At 40.2% G+C, this 21,802-nt stretch overlaps 1 protein-coding gene across 3 annotated transcripts in view; it reads left to right on the forward strand.

The window, feature by feature from the left end:
• Window positions 1-21,802, forward strand: part of LOC114658914 (coagulation factor XIII B chain-like) — a 180,826-nt gene that overhangs the window by 128,982 nt on the left and 30,042 nt on the right. Inside the window, exons 1-2 of one of the 3 annotated variants that reach the window (XM_051933315.1) lie at window positions 2,911-3,120; window positions 7,703-7,888. The exons of 1 other annotated variant lie outside the window; for it this stretch is intronic. In XM_051933315.1, the coding sequence (XP_051789275.1) occupies window positions 3,042-3,120; window positions 7,703-7,888 (265 nt within the window). In that variant the 5' untranslated portion in view covers window positions 2,911-3,041. Of the gene's footprint in view, window positions 1-2,910; window positions 3,121-7,702; window positions 7,889-21,802 lie in introns of those variants that run through there. One more of the 3 variants, XM_051933314.1, reaches the window with a different exon arrangement.

Consider the following 21,802-nt stretch of genomic DNA (forward strand, 5'->3'; position numbering starts at 1 on the left):
CAACCGAGGAAATATAGTCTGTATACTTACAAAGCTTATGAACACTTTAGCCATCGTTTCTCATGAAACCTTTAAAAGTTCACTGGTTTTTACCTTTGAAACGGTTACAAACATACCCCAACAGTCAGTCCAATTTTCAAAATTACTTGGGTCTCTTCATTAATATGTAATAGTAAAAATAATAAAGAACGGGGGTCTGACCAGCAGTATTGATCATAGATGATAGATAGAAGATAGATAGATAGATAGATAGATAGATAGATAGATAGATAGATAGATAGATAGATAGATAGATAGATAGATAGATAGATAGATACTTTATTAATCCCCAATGGGAAATTCACATTCTTCAGCAGCAGCAACTGATACAATAAATAATATTAAATTAAAGAATGCTAATAATGCAGGTGAAAAACAGACAATAACTTTGTATAATGTTAAATGTTAACGTCCCTGTACCCCCCAGGTCGCATAGTTTGGGGGAGGAACGATCTTCTCAGTCTGTCTGTGGAGCAGGACAGTGACAGCAGTCTGTCGCTGAAGCTGCTCCTCTGTCTGGAGATGACACTTGTTTAGTGGACTGCAGTGGATTCTCCATAATTAATAGGAGCTGCTGAGTGCCCCTTCGCTCTGCCACAGATGTTAAACTGTCCAGCTCCCATGCCAACAATAGCAGCCTGCCTTCCCTCACCAGTTTGTCCAGGCGTGAGACGTCTTTCCTCTTGAAAAACAAGCATGGGTAGAGTGCTATAGATTGTGCTATGGATAGGTGGAATGAATATTGTGAATATAAATTAACAAGTGTTCGTTTGAGCTACACTCACTTGACAAATTATTAGGAACACCTGTACACCTACTTATCCATGCAACTATTAATTCAGCCAATCATGCGGTAGGAACACAATGCATACAGTCATGCAGATGCAGGTCAGGGGCTTCAGATAAAGTACACATCAAACTCCAGAAGGAAGAAAAATATGATTTCAGTGATTTTGATTATGGCATGATTGTTGGTGCCAAAAGAGCTAGTTTGATTGTTTCTGTAACTCCTAATCTCCAGGGATTTTTCATACACAACATTCTCCAGAATTTACTCAAAATTGTGCAAAGAACCAAAAACATCCAGTGAGCAGCAGTTCTGTGGACGGAAATGACTTGTTGATGAGAGGGATCAGAGGACAATGGCCAGACTGGTCAGAGTTGACAAAAAGGCTATGGTAACTCAGATAACCACTCTGTACAGCTGTGGTGAACAGAAAACCATCTCAGAATACACAACACATCGAACTTTGAAGTGAATCAGCTACAAAAGCAGAAGAGCAGGTTGGGTTCCAATCCTGTCAGCCAAGAACAGAAAGCTGAGGCTGCAGTAGACAGAGACTCACCAAAACGGCACAATTGAAGGCTGGAAAAAAGCGTAGTCTGGTGTGATGAATCTCAAGTTCTGTTTAGGCACACAAATGTTATGGTCAGAATTTGCCACCAACAACATGAATCCATTCGCCCAACCTACCTTGTATCAACAGTCCAGGATGCTGTGGTGGTGTAATGGTGTGGGGAATTTTTTTGGCATACATTAGGGCCATTAATACCAATCAATCATTGTCTGAAGGCCACAACCTATTTGAGTATTGTTGCTGCCCATGTGCAGCCTTTCATGGCCACAATTTACCCATCTTCTATTGTCTATTTCCAGAATGATAACGCACCACGCCACAAAACAAATGTCTCAAACTGGATTCATGAACATGACAATGAGTTCATTGCTCTTCAGTTCTGTTCAGTTCAGTTTTGAATCCAATAGCACACCTTTGGGATGCTGTAGAAAGGGAGATTCACAGCAATTAATGTGCAGCTGACAAATTTTCAGAAATTACAAGACCATATCAATGGGCGGCACGGTGGCGCAGTGGGTAGCGCTGCTGCCTCGCAGTTGGAAGAACTGGGGACCCGGGTTCGATTCCCGGGTCCTCCCTGCGTGGAGTTTGCATGTTCTTCCCGTGTCTGCGTGGGTTTCCTCCAGGCGCTCCGGTTTCCTCCCACAGTCCAAAGACATGCAGGTTAGGTGGATTGGCGATTCTAAATTGGCCCTAGTGTGTGCTTGGTGTGTGGGTGTGTTTGTGTGTGTCCTGCGGTAGGTTGGCACCCTGCCCAGGATTGGTTCCTGCCTTGTGCCCTGTGTTGGCTGGGATTGGCTCCAGCAGACCCCCGTGACCCTGTGTTCGGATTCAGCGGGTTGGAAAATGGATGAATGGATGGACCATATCAACTTGGGTCAGAATCTCAAAGTGAGTGTATATCTCAACATAGAGAGCTTCTTGAAGTCCTTGACAATAGTTATAGTAGATGTAGCCTTCAAACAGACTTCAGTCCTCTAAGCTTTGTTCCTAGAAACTAGGACAAGATGGTCCACATCTGTGGTGAATTTAGGACAACGATTCTTAAAGTCACTACATTCTCTTCTGCGTTATATGGTAGCCAATGTGATGAGCAACTGGACGTGCCCACTATTTTCTTAGATGATCTTAAACATGTCATACTGTAAATTGTTAATTATCTCATTGCAGCACCATCTGCTTTCAGTACAATTTGTATCCCTCATTTACTCACGTGACTCCTTTACTTTTTCAGTTCTCTGTCCTTCAGATAGACATGGTAAGGATAGAGTGACAGAGGTGAAACCCAAAAGAGAGAGATTCAGAGAGGATCTGATAGCAGTGTTTATATTTACAAAGGTTACACATATTTTAACCATAAAGTCCTCTAACAGTAAAGTTTGTCAGCAGTCTAACCAGAAATCAGACTTGTTAGCGATGTGAACCTCTGCTAAAGTGCAATTTGTCTGAAAAGGGGCAGGAAAGACAAACACATCATTTTACAAATCAATAAACTGCTAGTTCATCGTTTCTGACTGTTAGCCTGGTTCTACTTTTTGTTAATTATTGAAAGGGAAAAAAATGAACGGAGTGGTGGTAGAGTGTCTGCATTTATAAGAAGGGATTAAATGAAAATAATTATTATTCATCTGAATCAGTGTCAAAATGAGGAAGGTTTTCACAGCTCTACTGATCGTGGTATTTCACATTGGACACTGCACCCTAGTTTCCAGCCCAGTCGCAGGTAAGATGTTTTGAGCTTTTACTGAAATGAATTTGAGCTTCTTGTCTAATAATCAACAGACTTTTAGTCTCTTTAGGTAAACGTGCAGAAATTTATTTTTCTTCATAAAAAGAAATTTTAATAGAGCACAGGAAACAGGATGAGGAAAAGAGTAGACTTAAGAATTGGAAATGGGTAAATCTCCTGCAAATAATGAAAACAATTCTTTACATTTATATGGTGCTTTTCTTGCTACTCAGACCACTTTACACAGTGAGCGTGGAGCCACTTCAACCATCCCTAATACGTAGCATTCACCTGGAAGATGCAATAGCAGCCATTATTGCACCAGTATGCTCACCACACATTAGCTTTTAGGTGGTGAAGGGGTGAGAGATAGTTAGCCAATCAGAGACAGGGAAAGATTAAGGGTCCAAAATGACCAGGCCGTGGTGGTCAATTTAGTCAGGACATTGGGGTACACCCTGCTCTTTACGAAGGATGGTCAGGGATCTTTAATGACCACCCAGAGTCAGGGCCTCGATTTAACGTATCATCTGAAGGACAGCTCAATATTTTACAGCACAGTACCCCAGTCACTGCACTGGACATTGGGATTCAAATTCAAACCTCTGTGTAAGCACCACCTGCTGGCCTTGCCAGCCCAATCTTTTACTTGTTGGTCTTCAATCCAAGTATTGACTGGGCCCAAAAACGCTTAGCTTCAGGCGGATGACCTGTTCTGAAGTGCATTTGGTATGGAATGATAAGATCTGTGAGTCAGTGACTAGTTTTAGTTCTATCTCATATTATAAGGGTTTGTTCTATTTCATATTATCAGTTAGTATTGAATAAGGTTTGTGGAGGAATAGTCTCCTAGTCATTAAGATGAGGTAATGGCAAACTCCACTAAACCAACTTTATTTGGTATTAGGTGTTTCATGGTGAGGGCAGTAGTTGGAAGAGGGATCAGTTTTCTTCAAAGTTTTTAAGTTTTCATTTCACATTTCCATATATGTGTGTGTCATATTAATTGGTGACTCTAACTTGGCCCATTATAATAGGGTGAGCATTTCTATGTGGTGGAAAGTGGCCCAAATAGTGCAGTGGTCTGCTATCCAGGGTTGAGTTTTGCTTTGTGCTTAAGAGTATAAAATCTTGTGGTCAAAAAAGGCACTGCAGGGCTCCGCAGCAATATGCAAGGGGTCCCAATAAGGTCGTCCCTGTTTAGTTTAGTCACAAAATAACAAAACAAGAGGTCTGCTATGAGCGCCACTATAAAATAACAAAAACTAGTACTGAGGTGAAAGAAAGTCATCTGGTTGTATTAACATCTTCTATAATGGTTTAGGGAGCTCTGCTCTACGGTGCTGTCGCTTCAGAACTGAGCGCCTCCTTCTGGCAGTGATGGGCATTAAAGGTGGGAGACTGGCAGGGCACTCCCTCTCGACCCGGGGTGGTAGCACCTGCTTCAGATAAGCCCAGAGGGTGATCCGCAGACAAGCATGCATAACAGTCTCTATTGCACTAAAATCCAGGAAGAATAATATGTTGTTTGGCAAGTACACTTGTTAGAAAAATCTTGAGATGGGCAGTTTTCTCAAAAGATACCAATTACATCCTAAAGGTTTATCGTTTTAAACAATGAAGCAGAATTATCAAGTAGTGAAAAAAGATGAAACTGGTAGATTGGCTAGACATTTTTGGCTACAAGCATAAACAGAGTTCCAATAAGGGCAAAGGGGGCAGAGGCTTGAGTCAGTGAATCCTCCTAGCTGTACATTCACGATGTGTATGTATATATGCATGTTGGCTGTTTGGAGTTTCATCCAATGATTTGATTATGAATCTAAAATTCCTAACCTCCCATGATCTGCATTTTCGTAGCAGGCATAAACAACTTTCTTCTCCAAACAATGTTGTTTTTTTTTTGGGGTGCCTAGAGCTGATCAGTAAATTCGATCCCCTCCTGTCTAAGCATCTTGCAAAGTACAGACGCAAAGCACGTGGAAGGATAAATTACCTGTCCTTCATAACTAGTGACTAGTTTATTCACATCACGTCTGTCAAAGTTTTGATTTTCATTTTGCTGAAATTAAAAGTGCAAAGCATTTTTCTGTAATTTAAGACTCCACACCAGATCTCACTCTCAATGACCTGCTTGCTTTGATCATTTGCTATGGGCAATAAGATATATGGTTCGGAGTGTAACCAGTTAGCGTATGGGATGTCAAAAATAAACAAATAATAGTAATAATAATATATTAAAAAATAATAAATTGCAGGAACTGCACCTCAACACTCCCTGATCAGTTCATTATTAGATTTAAGGGGCCCAGAAATCCTTCTTGCCTGTCTCAATATGAGGTAAAATCCGACCCTGACTAGACTTTATTCAGAACAGAATGATCATTTTCACCTTTTAATCACATTTAATCACATTCTTTATTTTCCTCATTTTCAATTTCTTTGTGGGGCTGATTTATTTGACCAACCTTCTCCATACATCCTGGTCCCACCTCTCCTTGCCTATCAAATCCTTTCCTTTCAAGTCTTCTTTAACTTTATCTGTCCATCTCCACTTTGGCCTCCCTTGTTTACTCTTCCCCTGTACTTCCATTCCCATCACTCTTTTGTCCACGTATTCATGGCCTCTCCTCATCACATATTCATATCATCTCTGTAGCGGGCAATGAATAGCATATTCACCTTATCTGTTTCTGCAACCTTATTTGCCTTGAAAATATATGTCCTGGGAATTAAGTAATTGTAGGATGTCACTTTAAGGGGAGAAGGGGATCAAGCTATGCCTGTGGGTCCTTGGCATAAACAAGCCATTTTGTGAAGTAAGGGGATAGTCGTTCTTCAAAAAGGAGGGGAAGGAGAAGAGGAGGAACCTGGAGAGGGAGTTCAAGGGGTGCTCTAAAAAGCATGAGAGGCCGAGGTGGTGGATTTGTTTGTGTATACACGATTACAAGTGCTAGCTAATAATCGGAGGACATCTGTGTGTGCACGACTACCTTTATTATGATTGAAGCTTGCATCTTCCTCTTCTTAGTGAGGGAATCTTTAATACACCACCATGCACCCGGGTTTAGTGGACAATGGCTTCTAGGACAGGATTCACCTCTAAACCAGTGAGAACACTCCATTATAACTTAAAAGGAAAACGCACCAATATTCCATTTTACCTCTAATCTGGATTTAACTGTGGAATAACCATGTGGGTTGGATCGTTGAGATAAACATTTGGATAAGGGTACTTGTTAAAAAAGGGACTGGGGATGGTTTACGGTGGGGTATAAGGTAGGTGTGTATATGGTTAACATATTTTTGTATATAAATGTATGTGACAATTACATTTATGTTCTGTTTGTAAGTAGGTGTTTTTTTTGTTCCCTTTCTTCTCCTGTTTTTTGTTTCTGCACAAGTACAGTTCCATTATAGAGGTGGTTATTCAGTTGTATTTCCATTTAAACCATTATTTGTTTATTTGTTCAGGCTATTTCATGTATGATATTCTAAGAAGAAATATGTACATAATTATGTTTGGATTTTTGTATTATATGAACTGATTGTTTGATTCGGTTAATTTGGTCTGGGTGGTTATTTTCTGTCTATAAACGTCAACATCAGAAAAGGATCAAATTAGGGCTAAGGCTCTGTCCATTTCTGAACCTCTTAGAATTAAACTCTTACAAAACGTAGGAGGTTCTTGTGTGTGTCGTGTACCTCTCATCACAATTAATTAGAGGAACTCACTGCACCTCAACCTACTTCCCTGTACTTTCATAGAGGTCTGTACCACTTTTGCAGAACCTCGGATTGTCTCATTTCTTTTTCTGTCTTTTATTGTATCTCCACACATTCATCTCAACATTCTAATTTCTGCCACGTCCAACTCCTTTTCTTGCACTCCCTTTACTGCCCGTGTGTCAGCTTCATACATAACTGCTGGTCTTACCACTGCCTTTAAAACCTTACCTTTAACCTTCTCCTTAATTCTTCGATCACACAATATCTCATGATAACTCCTTCCTATTGTCCCATCCTCACTGCACTCACTGCACTCTATAGGCTACCTCTGCACACAACTCTCCATCTTGGGCTACCACTGATCCTAGATATTTAAATTGATCTACTCTTTTCAAGTACTCTCACTGCAGGCTAACTTCTGAATCCTGATCATCATTAAACTCCATATATTTTGTCTTTTTCCTATTTATCTTCAACCCTCTAACCTCCAAAGCCTTTCTCCTTTCTTCCAACTTTTTCTTTTCCATCACAATGTCAGCAGTAAAAAGCCTACACCAGGCTTTATCCCATTACTCAACACACCCATAAACAGAATAAAGAGGTAAGGACTTAAAAGAAGATTCCTGGTGCATACCTACTCGAACTGGGATCTTGTCTGTTACCCCAGCACTGCTTTTAACCTGAGCACTTACTTCCTAATACATATCCTGGGCAATCCTCATATACTCTTCTGGAACCTTTTCTCTCTGATGCACCCTCAGACTTTAAATCAAGTTAATACTATCAATCAATAATTGATTATTTCCACTGAAATGCTTAAAGTAATTACAACTTCTTTTATTTTTAGTTAAACCAAATGTCTGCACTTTGCCTGAAATTGCCCATGGCTATTTATTTAATACAAAGAATGAATACTTCCCAGAAGAAATATTGCATTTTGCTTGTGAGACTGGATACAAATCAGACACCAGAAGTTGGTGGGGTGGAACGCACTGTAAATTTGGAGAATGGCAACCCACACCTAAATGTACTGGTAAGTGGATTTAACACTTTCTTTTGATATTAGAAGACAGGAAGATGGGACAGGAAGTATAAAAACAGACAGGAGGTAAGCAAGATACCTTAAAATGATAACAACCTTTATTTCTATAGCACATTTTCATACTAGTGATGTTGCTCAAAGTGCTTTACAACATGAAGAAAGAAAAGTTAATAAAACAGAAAAATATACAAAATAACATTAGGCAATACTGAGTAACAAAGAATAAAGTAAAATAAGATGGAAAGGAGGACAGAAAAAAAAAACATCCAGTGGGCTGGAGGAAAAAAACAAATTTTGCAGGGGTGTCAAGGCCACGAGACCAGCCAGACTGGGCATTCATTCTACCTAACATAAATGATCTCAATCAGTCCTCATGGTATTCAGGCTTCACATGGAAGAATTAGATGATCATGGTCATGTGGACATCTGGCCTTCAATCCATCAATGAAGGGACTTTTATGGTTGTCCTAATCAGGTGGTGGTGGTGGTGCAGGACACCAATACAGAAAACTGGAAAATGAACAGCAGTGTAAGTAGGGATTAGTACGGATTGCAGAGCCATGATAAAAATGATAATTCAATGCGCATGCAGAATCAGGGTTATACTAAAATGAAGCTATGAGAAAGCTATGTTAAAGTAATGGGTTTATACAATTTTTTAAAGTGCTCTACGATATTAGCCTGGCGAATTTCTATCGGTAAGCTATTCCAGATTTTAGGTGCATAACAGCAGAAGGCTGCCTCACCACTTCTTTTAAGTTTAAGTCTTGGAATTATAAGCAGATATTCATTTGAAGATCTAAGGTTACAATTTGGAGTGTAAGGTGAAAGACATTCTGAAATATAGGATGGAGCGAGATTATTTAAGGCCTTGTAAACCATAAGCAGAATTTTAAAGTTAATTCTATATGACACAGGTAACCAATGTAATGACATCAAAACTGGAGAGACATGCTCGGATTTTCTTTTCCTAGTTAAGATTCTGGCAGCTGCATTCTGCACTAGTGGAAATCGATTGATGTCTTTTTTAGGCAGTCCTGAGAGGAGTGCGCTACATTAATCTAGTTGACTAAAACCAAAAGTGTGAACTAATTTTTCAGCATCTTGCAAATTTATAAGGGATCTAAATTTTGCTATATTTCTTAAGTGAAAAAATACGGTCCTGATAATCTGATTAATATGGCATTTAAAATTCGGGTCAGAGTCAATAATTACCCCTAAATTCTTTACCTCTGTTTTGACTTTTAAGCCTAATGGATCAAATTCATTTCTAATATCTTTATTATATCATTTTTGCCATCACTAAGATTTTCTGTTTTCTCCTTATTAAGTTTGAAAAAAGTACTACTCAATCCAACACAAGTAAGACATTGGGGTTAGTGAACCAAACAGAGTCGTTGTCATCAGGTGCTATTGAAAATACAGTTGTGTGTTGTCAGCATAGCTGTGGTAACTCACGTTATGCCTTGAGATAATCTGACCTAATGTATGCAATAGAACAAAAAGAGCAGTGGACCTAGGATCGATCCTTGTGGAACACCATATAGAATATCATGTGTCTTCGAAGTATAATTAACACAGCTAACAAAGAATTTTCTACGTGTTAAGTAAGACTCAAACCAATTTAAAACATTACCAGAGAAGCCCACCCACTGACTAAGGTGATTTATAAGAATACTTGTAATAAATAGTATCAAATATGGCACTCGGTATAAGAGGATGAGAACAGATAAATGGCCTCTGTCTGCATTAACCCGGAAGTCATTTACTTTTTTTAACGAGTGCAGTTTCTGTACAGTAATCCCTCCTCGATCAGCGGGGGTTGCGTTCCAGAACCCCCCCATGAAAGATGAATATCCGCGAAGTAAAAACCATCTGTTCATATGGTTATTTTTATATATGTTAAGCCCTTATAAACTCTCCCACACTATTATAAACATTTCCTGCACAATCTATACAGTATAAACCCTTTGTATTCTCTTAGATATTAGGTAAGATTTGTTGAAATTATGTATGTAAACACAGTTAATATACAGTAAAACCTAAATATTATTTTAAAGATATCGAGCGTCTCCGATATCACATATGTATCAGCCATTACGACAGACAGGCCACCAGAATAAATACGTACAATGCATGCAAAAATTTCTATACAGTAAAATGTGTGTACAGTGACATTAAACTATGTACATGTAATAAGTACTGTACATAGAAAATTATATTATGGTTACTCACGAACAATGACACGACGACTTGTCCGATAACGATGAGTTTAATTTTACTGCACAACAAAGGACAGCGTTACAGCTCTTCTAAAGGAGCCTCTTCAGGCGATTGTGTAGCACCGCCGTTGTTCTTTTTCCGGCAGTCTTCAATCAAATCCCTAAAAGCAGATTCCATCCGGACTACCACCTTATTAACATCCAGTTACAACTCGTTTTTGCTTCCTGGTTGAAGGACACTGCGGCTGTAGATCTTATATTCTTTTTCCTCCGTTTTAAATTAAAAAAATCGTGGATTCATTGATGGCGTCCTTGCAGCGGTGTAGCTGTTCCCCTTCCTTCAACATATCCAAAACTTTTACCTTTTCGGCAGTTGTTAGCATCTTCCGTTGGAGCTTGGGCACGGCCCCTGAAGCAGTAGCAGGAGCACGTTGATGCTGAATGAGCGAGACGAGACTTCCTGGTTAACGCAGCGGAATCGAATTCGGCCCTCTGTCGCTGAGCCAATCAGCACACAGGAACTTAACTGCGTGCTCTGATTGGGTAGCTTCTCAGCCATCCGCCAACAGCGTCCCTTGTATGATATCAACTGGGCAAACCAACTGAGGAAGCATGTACCAGAAGTAAAAAGACCCATTGTCCACAGAAACCCATGAAGCAGCGAAAAATCCGCGTTATATATTTAGACATGCTTACATATAAAAGAGTGAAGCCACGAAAGTCGAAGCGCGATATAGCGAGGGATTACTGTACTGTGATTTGTTCGAAGCCCAACTGAAACTTGCAAGAATAGAATGTTTATTCAAGTGATCATTTATCTGCGTAATGACCTGTCTTTTCTAGGATTTTACTCAATAAAGGCAGGTTAGTAATAGGTCAAAAATTGTCAAAAACAACAGGGGTTTAACAGCAGCAGTCTTGAAACAGTCTGGGAAGACCTCCGTATCTAATGATAAATTTACTATGTCAAGCACACTATCAATTAGCATGCCGGATACTTTTTTGAAAAACCTTGTTGGTATTGTGTCAAGGATGCAGGTGGAAGGTCTCAGTTGATAATTTATTCTATATAGATTGGGTAAATCTATTTTGGTAAAAGAATTTAATTAGCCTAAAATGGAATACTGGGATTTAACAGGATCAGTACTGGGGGGGATGTACTATATTATTTCTGTTATCATTATATTTTGTGATTAAAACATATAGCAAAAGCCTCACAAGTTTCACTGGAAACTTTTTGGAGGCATTCCTTTGAGTGACTTGGTTTTATTCAAATGATCAATAGTAGATAATAAAACTCTTGAATTACCAGCATTATTTATAATTTTAGAGAAGTAGCACTGCCCTCTCAAGACGAACTATGTTGTTGTATTGTGTTTTTTTAGCCTGCAATATTTCATAGTGGACAATCATTTTAGTTTTTTCTCCATTTAGCTCAGCTCTCCAGCATGTTTTCTTTAAATCAGACACCTCTGTGGGTCTTTCATGGTGTAACAGTGCTGGAGGGTGTTTTTAACTTTTCTTTTCAGGAGCGATTATGTCAGTGACATCTTTCACTTTAGCATTAAAATGTCCCACCTTACTATTTACATTATTATCAAAATTGTAGTCAGCACTACAAATGGACTGGTTCCTTAAAATGTTAGTAAACTTTGAAGCTGCAGATGAATCTTTTAATTTTTTAACAATACGCTTCTCATTAATTTTTTCCATCAGTATCTCTATATTAAATAGAAACTGATATCCACAATCTGCCTGACATCAACTTTTAATCCTTTAGTAATCACTAAATCCAACTTTGTGTGTCGGCTGACTAACATGCTGGCTCTGATCAAAATGAATACTTTTGCTTTCAGGTCACACTGATTATTGATATGAAAATTAAAGTTGCCAACTATTAGGAACCTGTCATAGTTAGTTATTATAATTGACCCAAGTCTGAGAATTCGTCAAAGAAAGAAGCATTATATTTAGGAGGTCTATACACGGACAATACTAGAGACTGAGAAAGTCCTTGAATAACAATGACAAGGTACTCAAAAAACGTGAAAGTACCAAAGCTGACATCTTTACACTTTAACTGACTAGAATAAATATTTGCTAAACTGTCGCCTTTCTTACCTTGTGAACAGCATGAGCAAAAATGTAATTCGGAGGTGCAGATTCAATTAAAACAGCTGCACCATCAGAGCTAAGCCACGTTTCACTTAATGTATAAGATTAATAAGATTGTTTATAGAAAAGGTCTTGTTGATTAACGCTCTAACATTTAATAAGGCCATATTTAAGGTCTCGGGAAGAGCAGAACTGAACTACCAGAGCGTTACAGCTGTTCAAAATGGTAATTAAGCTATTTGTATTAATTATTTAATCTATAGTCTGTTGTTATAGTTTTAATAAAGTGCACATCTAGAGGTGAAATGGTAATTCAATTATATGCATTTATGTGGCATTGCCTGGATTTTTTACATGAACTGAGTTTGGTTATTAAAGTTTTGATGTACTGCACATTTGAGGAAGAGTTCGCTACAGAGTTATCATGTCCTATTAAGGCATTATGAAAAGTAATATGATTAAAAGTATATAGTCAAGAAAGAAGAATTACCTTCCAGATGTTTTTGAAGAGGACCGGGCACTGAATCTATTAGGATGCAGACCCTCCTGCCTGAAATAAAGGTCTTGTTGGCTAATACTCTAACATTTAATAAGGCCATATTTAAGGTCTCACAAGAGCAGAACTGAACTGGCAGAGCATTACGGCTGTTCGAAATGGTAATTAAGTTATTTGTATTAATGCTGCTTTGTGCATAATTTTTATTGAATCTATAGTCTGTTGTTATAGTTTTAATAAAGTGCACATCTAGAGGTGAAATACTAATTAAATTATTTACATTTATGCCGCGGCCTCTTCCAGAGTGATCCCAGTTGTCCACAAACCCGATGCTTTGTTCCTCACAGAACCCTTTCAAACCAGTGTTTAATACCAGCAGGTGACTGGAGTACTCATCTGATCTTCTAGCCAGAGGTAAGGGACTCAAAATGAAGATTCTCCTCAGCCAGGGTCTTCTCCTTTGTGGCATTAATAAGTGCTGTGAAATCCGCCTTAAGAATCTCTGACTGTCGGTATTGCACGTTATTTACCTTGTCATGTATTACGATGGTCCCTACTGCCCTGTTCTTGAAGACTGTTGCCACTCTTCTTGTAACATCTCGTACACAAGAACTGGGGAAAACAAGAAACAAAAGATTTCAGTTTAGAGTAAGAAATGTTAAGCTTTCGTGCAATAGAATCAACAATAACAAATACAACACCCGGGGTTGCTGGCACGGTGCGGGAGCAGAGAGGATCGAACCGGATTTGAGATGCTTGCCTGGCCTGATGGAGGTGATCCAGCCTTAAAACCCTGCCTGCCATAGCTGAAACAGGCAGATTCCTTCGTCATTGTTGTTGTCACTTTGAAGGGTCACAGGGGTAAAACTCACTTGGCCCTGAAAGTGAGCAGCTTGGCATGGAATTGAGGTTGCTGAATCACTATGAGCTGAGAAGATTTCAGATTTCAGAGAGGGCTCTGTCCGTAGGAGAGCCTTCAGTTCCTTCAGGTGCCTCTGTCTGGACAGGAGTTGCTGAATCTGGTTCTTCGACAAAGCACTCTATCTCTGTTATGATGCAGGTCCTGCTACTTGGTCCCTCATCCAGTTTTGGGAGCCCTTGAACCCAAAACTGTCGGTAATGTAACCATATGAGCTGGTCTGATGGGGTCAAATCAAACTGAGGAAGCGGAAGATGGAAAAGGTGCAAGTGCTTTTATAAAAAAAAAACAAAATCAAAACCAAGTGTTCAAATAAAGTGCCATCCATCCATCCATCCATTGTCTCCCGCTTATCCGAGGTCGGGTCAAAAATGTCCATAAATAATCCATAAAAAGGTAAAAAAAAAAACATGTTTAAAATCAGGCTAAAATGAGACTCAAAAAACTTTGCAGCAGTAATTGGGGCCACACCAGCCAAGCATAGCTCCTTCTCAGTCTTTCCAGCTCACCCAAGGCTTGCTCATACTTCAGCCGCCGCGGTCCTCACACTACTGACCCCTCCGCTGGCATCTGTCAGACCGCTCAGGGTCAGTTGTCCTCCTGTCTTCCTTCTCGCACACGCAGTCATCCCTCAGATCCCAAGGGAGGACTCCACCTCAATTGAGCACACTCCTACACATTGTCAGTGGACGTGATCCATCCCTCAAGCTCCGATCATTCGCTCTACTCGGGAACCCTGACCGCATTGATCTCTCTCTTTCAGCCGTCTGGCTGGCTCATCCACTCTCTTTCAACACCAATGCTGCTCACGCTCTCTAAGCCTCTTTCGTTTCCTTTCCTCTTTTTTCCTTTTTTCCAGCCCATACTTATACGGTTCTGTGGGCGCAGTGCTTCAATCATCCACCGCAAGAAGCCGATTAACCAACTGAGAATGATCACACCCTCACGTGTAGGAGGAACTCGCCCCAACTACCTCAACAACTCCACGCAGCGAAAGCGCTGTGAAGAAGCTGTCAGTTGCTACGGTTCTGCCTTTGTCCTGTCTCATAGTGGTCACAGGACATCGTATCTGTGATTGCGGTACAACAAATAATTATAAGCAGGCATCAGCCACAGCGCTGCTCTTGTGAAAAGAATGGAGATAAATGCCATCAACTCAGAGAGGGAGAGGCAAGTTTGTTGTACCACGTGAATATCACTGAGAGAATAAAACTGAATAATAAAAAAACAAGAGCTAAATTTTACAAGTAGCAAAAATTTATACCAGGTCTTACAGACTCAAATGAAATGTATGTTTTAATTATATTGTAGAAATAATAATAATAATAACAGCTAACCACTCAAAATGGCCAGTCTTGAATCCAGGACCTTCAGGTTATAAGGCAGCAGTTCTTACCCCTGCACCATTGAAGAATACGTGTAAACTCCATGTCAATTGACAGTTGAGCTTGAGTTTTTAACTCATTGATAGCCACATGTAAATCAAATTCTTTTTTTTCTTTGGTTATATTCTTGAGTAAATGTGCATGTGTTTATTTGATATTTGGACTGAAGTCTTCACACATAATACACTTCATGTCATTATTATCATGGAAAAAGTTTCTGCTTTAGGTATGTGTTCAGCATTTCTTGCATTTCTCACATTTCCTTTCATCCTACACTTACCCAGATCTTTGTAGACATGGAACACATGAAATGCACGTATTCCAAATAACAATATACTGTATTATTTAGCTTATACAACTCCAGGGGCCTCATGTATAAACAGTGCGTACACAAAAATATGTTGCGTACTGCCGTTTCCACACTCACATCGCGATGTATAAAAACTAAACTTGGCGTAAAGCCACGCACATTTTCATGCCAACTTAATCCCTGGCTTACGCAAGTTCTCCGCTTGGTTTTGCAAACTGGCAGCACCCAGCGTCAAAGCAGTGCTTTTATTTCAGTGTGGTTTCCCTTTCTGTTTTAGATCCACATCCCTGACGCGGCTTTATCATATACTGAAATTAACCACATATTGTTTATTTGTTTAAGGCATCTGATTGTAATTAACCTGTAACAATATAATGGTCCTTGGAATGGCCAAACACATTCCAAATAACATAGCTGCTTTAGTATTGTTACTCTCAAGCTTAATTCCACTGTATCTAAGTGGGGAATCACAGCTCTACAGCAGCTGATTAGAAAGAGAATTATCAGGATACAGCATCAAGCACACACCACCTCAGCCATGCACACATTCTATTGAACAGCTCTCATATAACAAACGCTTCAGAGCCTTTCCTGTATGGACATCGCTGTTCAAAAACAGTTTCATCCCAAGAATTATAAATGCACTCAATCAGTCCATCATGTGCTCCCTGTAGAACTGTTTGTACTTAGAAGGACAATTACCTCACTGTAAACTTGCAATACAGTTATAATACAAGTAACCCCGCGATTCGCCAGCGAATCGGAAATCCTAGAATGGCAATCAGTTTCTGTTCCGTCCGATATGTGGATGGATGACATATCATGGAGGGCGGGAGTGTCTGGGGAAATGTCATTTAATCCAATAAGCATATCTGTACTAAAGCGGTTTCGTTTTGTGGAGACGTGAGTCTGTTGCCTTTGCTGACACCGACTGCTTGAACAGGTTGTGTTGTTTGGGGGCCACCTACTGACTCTGGGAAGCCACTGCGTCTGACTGTGGGGCGAGCGCCACAGCGCAATATGCGCCTCGGTGGGAAGCCGCTGTGTGAAGACATATCATGGAAGATATATGCGGTGGTGTGGTCGCATCCGGGCGGCTGTACAACCTGGCGTGCACACTTTACCCCAGGTGTAGTTCACAGTTCGTAGTCTCGTTTCTATGTTTTCTTTGGTTTGAGCCATGACTCCTTTCGGAAGCGCGTTGTAGGTGCGCGCGTTGTCACAGTTGGTTTGAGCCGTGACTCCTTTTGCAAGCGTGTTGTAGGCGCGCGTGTTGTCACAGCATGGACCTGTGGGGATTCCGTACATCTGGTGAGCCCTGCGCACGGCGCCCAGCGCCCTGCATTGAAGAGCGTTAGTGCGCAGTGTGGACCTCTGGGGTTTCCGTACTGAAATACAACCTTCGAATCCTCTCGTTTCTTTTTTTGCTCTGTGTCGGGCGGCAGTGCGCGTGCGCCTCGATGTGCCCAGCGCCCTGCGTCCATATCCGGTTTACAACCTTCAGTTAGTAAGATGGATTGCACCACCTGAGCCACTTTATAAAACACATATTTACATATGATGACGATGTCATTTTTAAGATGTAATGCAGCAAAATATGTTTATTACATTATACAGATAAAATGTTAACATCATTTAAATAGTCTATATTGTTAATGATTAAACATTTGAGGACATGGTGTTGCAGCGCTAGCGACGAGCTGGTACCATGTTCAGGGATTGTTCCTGCCTCGCGCTGTATTCTTGCTGGGGCTGGTGCGACACTGGAAGGACAGAAGGATAGAATAATTAAACATGTACTAAGAAGATATTTCAATGTTCCTTAAAAGTTTTGAAGAATCGGTGTTCTAACCTTACAGATGTCTTGACATCAATTACAGATCTGATTGTGTAGTGATTGGGTACTTGGAGAAAGAAAAGGAAGGACAGGAATTGCGGGTTAGTACGTTTAAATGAGACAGTACTACTGCAATAAATTATTTCATCGTAGGTCACCACATGGTACAGCAAGCATCTTGGGGAGGCAGGAACAATCTTTGGACGGGGTGCCAGCTCGTCACTATCACTGCGCCACCGTGTTCCCATGTTTAATAACATGTTTTAACTCCTATCATCATGAAAATGATAACAAGTATACATCTCAGTATTTAAATTATTCAGAGAGCTCTAATATCACAAATGTAATGGATTTTGTGTCCTGTTGGAGGAAGAGAAATCCTGTTTAAGATTCACACACATAGAACACAAAGAAGAACACATTCAAAACAAAGCATTTAACGTGATACTTTAGTTACGATGTTATTTGAGAAACTGGTAAATTAAAGATTTTCAGATGATGTTTATGATGTTCTACTTTAATGACAAAATAAGCTACGTGATTAAAGTGGAAATTTAGAGATTGAAGTTCCAAGCTTTTTTCCCAATATGTGCCTATTTTTTTTTCTTTTCTCTGTACCCTAATAAGCCTCCATATGACTCTCAGACAGTGGGCTACAACTCGCCTTTTCACGGCAACTTTAATATCTGACAACTTTTTTTTTTCGGGCACTGTGCGACTTTGTGAACTTGAACTTTTGAGTTTCTCCAACACTCTTTTGTTGTTTATACAACTGTTTAAACCAACAAATACTACATTTTTCCTTGCCTTCACTTGGTATTCGCTGAAATTCTTCTATTTTCCCCTGTGCTTTTCCCATTGCCTTTTCACAGAACTCTGAGCTTAAGGGCTATTTATACTGATTTGCATATTCAAAGAGGCATAATTCTGGGAGGAGTTGGGGCGGGACAGGCGGTGTGTGCACGTGCGTTACTTTTCACACAGCCTGGGATTTATGTAGCGAAAGAATGTGAAAATTGGCATACACATAGATTCATGCATCTGGATTTTTTTGTGCATACACACATTTCCACTTTTGTCTGTATGCCATATTTTAGTATTAATTCTATGCACGTCGTTATGCATGAGGCCCCAGATCTCACATTCAGATAAAGAGCCTTGGCTTGAGCGGGGAGATGTTTTTGCCCGAGCTGAACTCCATCAAGGCAATGGGACAGCAGGCTGCTTGCTGCTTGTGCTGATCGACACATTTACAAAACAAAAGACGCTGATTGGAGAATTGTGAAGGAATTTAAGGTGGGCCGGGATTATAAGTTTTTTTGTAGGCTTCTGGAATTCTAGTGTTAAATTAACATAAAATGTCTTTTACTGCATGCAGTGCGCTGTCACCGCATGTTAGCCGTCTGTACCGAATGGCTGCTGGTCTGTTTTCTTAAAAGCACACAAAGCAATGGTTTCATACATAAACCAATATAAAACATCTGTTGCCGGTTCTGTGGCCACTCTTGCTGCTTTTTCGCCACCTCTGGCAGCAGCAGCAGTGGGTCCAAGGGGAAGGCAGTGGTGTATGAGCAATGGGCGGCGGCTGTAACAGATAAACACAATCTACTTTGTACCTCTTGTCATTGTAAGTGGAAGTCCTCCCAGGCAAACATTGCCATAGGTGCATCAGCTACATAAATGTGTTCAGCACCGTAATCAGCTGGAAACCAACCATCTGATGCAGGTAAACACTTTTGCTTTAGATCTCAATCTTCAGATCACTTGCACCAAAGTCGGAGTCCAACAAATCAGGGTCCAATTCAGAATAATAAAATATCCGCAAAATGTCATCCGCTGCGTATTTTGCTTTGCGCATTCGCTTAGCACTCTCGCTCTGTCAATGCCATTTTTGCTGTTGTTTGCTCATCACTACTCATGCTCATGCAGGGATTAGATACATTCCTCCAAACAAAGACTACCGTTACTAAAGCAGTGAGTTTTTCAGTGTTTACAGCTGACCCTCACACTTCCTGTCAACAAAAGTTAAGGGTGAGCATTATTTATGAATTTCATTTTTTTCCTGGAAATTTTATGCTAAATCAGGATGCACATTAATCACAAGTGTGTATTATATGCAAGATCACTTTTTTAAAGCAAGAAATGAGTTGTGGACAGCCTTACATGTATAGAAAAGATGGACCAGGCTGTGAAGAGAGACAGATATGATAGGACATGAAAGTACCAACAGTTTTTTTCATGTGGGAAAATAGGGAAGCCATCTTGTCAGACACTGAGGGTACTGGTCTTGATAGGAGGATCCACTGTGGAAATTACTTTTTTTTTCTTTTACCTTTTCTTTTTGTAAAATGTGCTCTCCTTATAATCATCCTTTTTCTCTGTGGGCTTGGTAAATAATCACCAATAATTACACACCACGCACTCCAATAATCACACTTTCAATAACACTATGGTTATTGTGAGTTTGGATGTAAAACGTACAGTGGATACCGAAAGAATTCAGAATCCTCCTATCTGAAAACATATTTGCAAGATCAACAACAATGCATTTGTTGCATAGCCCAAAATCACCCAAGGAATGCCTAAATGGACTTTAACAAGCCTTGTTTTTGATAGCCCCCCAGCCAAAGAAGACAAGGGAAAGCTCCCCTCTGAAAGAAGGAGGAAATCTTGTAAAAGGCAATTCAGACAGTGACTCCGTTCTATGAAGTTTGGGCATGCAACGGGTGTCAAAAAATGGGGTAAATACAATACTCAAAACAGAACAAAACTAATCCTCTTCACACAGCTAGATAGACAATCTATAATGGCCACCTCAGAAATGCAATACAATAATAGAAACTACAAGGCAAAATGCAGGAATAGATTATACAAGGGGGCTCCGGCCCCTGTTCGCTTCGCTCGCCTACCCCCGGCATTGGGTATCCTGAAATACATTAGTCGAGCTTGTTCGTTTTGGAGCTGTGCCCGCTTTGCCCGCAGCATTTCAGACGCGCGTTGTAGGCGCCTGCGTTCATTGATATTATCCAGGCGGGCTCGTGTTTTTATATCCGTCAGTCGAGCTCGTTCGTTTTGAACCCGTGCGTGCTTTGCTTCCGCAGTTTCAGACGCGCGTTGTAGGCGCCAGCGTTCATTGATCTTATCCAGGTTGGTTTGTGTTTGTATTGTTGAGCTGTATTGTGTTTGAATTTGGTGTAAAGCGTTCAGCGGTTTGTACAATCCCAAGCAGCACATTATTCCTAACTTCACTCCGCAGTAGAGCCACTCACAATATGGCGGTGACGCCTGCGCCTTCCGTACTAGGTCGGGTTTCACTATGCTGTGTAGGCGCCTTTCCCGCGCCTTCCGTACTATCTTTGTGGACCTGTGGGGCCTCCGTAGCCTCTTCTGTTTGAATCTGGGCTGCAGCACAGAATCCTCTTTTGTGTGTGGCTGTGTCGTTAGTCGTTAGCTATGGGCATGTTGTTGCTTCATTTCTCATTCACGTTAGTTGAGCTCTTTCGTTTTTGGGCCGTGACTCCTTCGTTCGCAGTCGATAAGACTTCGCTTGCGGTTTATGAGACGCGCGCTGTACGCGCCTGCGCAGTACGTCTCATGGTCCCATCGCCGTGTACCTGCGTCCATATCCGGTTTATTCTCGGTTAGTAATAATGGATCACTCAATAAATATAGAACTATGACATATGAGGGTAAAAATTTATTCAAATACATAAAAAATAATATAAATGAAAAACAACAGTAGTCCATCTACCAATTGTTGAACCACAGTCAGATTGTAGAAAAAAAAGTCAGACAAGCCAGACACTGTCAGTGTCCTGAAGACCACCCCTCTGTCCCCAATTGGTCTATAGCTGAGTCAGTGCTTGGCTGGCCAATCTGATGAAAGGTCCATTCTACCTGATGATTCCAGTGTTCCAGTAGAGTAGTGTTGGCAGTAGAGCAATGTTGGCAGTAGAGCAGTGGCACCAAGTGCCACATGAGCATACCTAGATTTTTATAGGTACTTATTAAGTATATCACACCCATAAAATATTTCCACAGGTGGTCATTAGTGTTATATGAATGGGATGTGACTTATGTCCTGTTTTTGTTAATGGAGGATCTTGGAGTTTAAAGACTGTTACTGGCTGTTACTGATAAAACAATTCATGATTTCTGTAAGCAATTAAGCTAATAATATGTGTAATATGGCTTACCAAAAAGTCACCAGACATGACCTAAGTCTAGTTTTGTATAAAGTAAGCAGTTTGGGATTGATATGTGATGTAGCTAAGAGATGGGGTGAATATTTTCAAGCTATAGACAGCGCACACTATATTAATTGGGTATTCGGGACATTACTGTTAAAGTTCTGGATTAGCATTAATGCTAATAAAAACTTCCTTTTGTATTGTGGCCTATTTTTCTTGCACATACTGTATCCTGTTTTTCTTTTTTTTATTTAAATATTTAATTCCTAGGGTGCAACAGCCAAAATACATTCCCAGAAAACTTTCGAGACTTTCTGTAAATATAACATAATTTCAGAACTAATTTCAGAGTGATCACAAAAAATGTTGAAAAATGATAAAAATGCACTTCTTCAGGTCATTTGAAACTTACACAGAATAATGTGACAATG

Source organism: Erpetoichthys calabaricus, chromosome 10 (assembly GCF_900747795.2).
Source record: "Erpetoichthys calabaricus chromosome 10, fErpCal1.3, whole genome shotgun sequence".
In the NCBI taxonomy this organism is placed as follows: domain Eukaryota; kingdom Metazoa; phylum Chordata; class Cladistia; order Polypteriformes; family Polypteridae; genus Erpetoichthys; species Erpetoichthys calabaricus.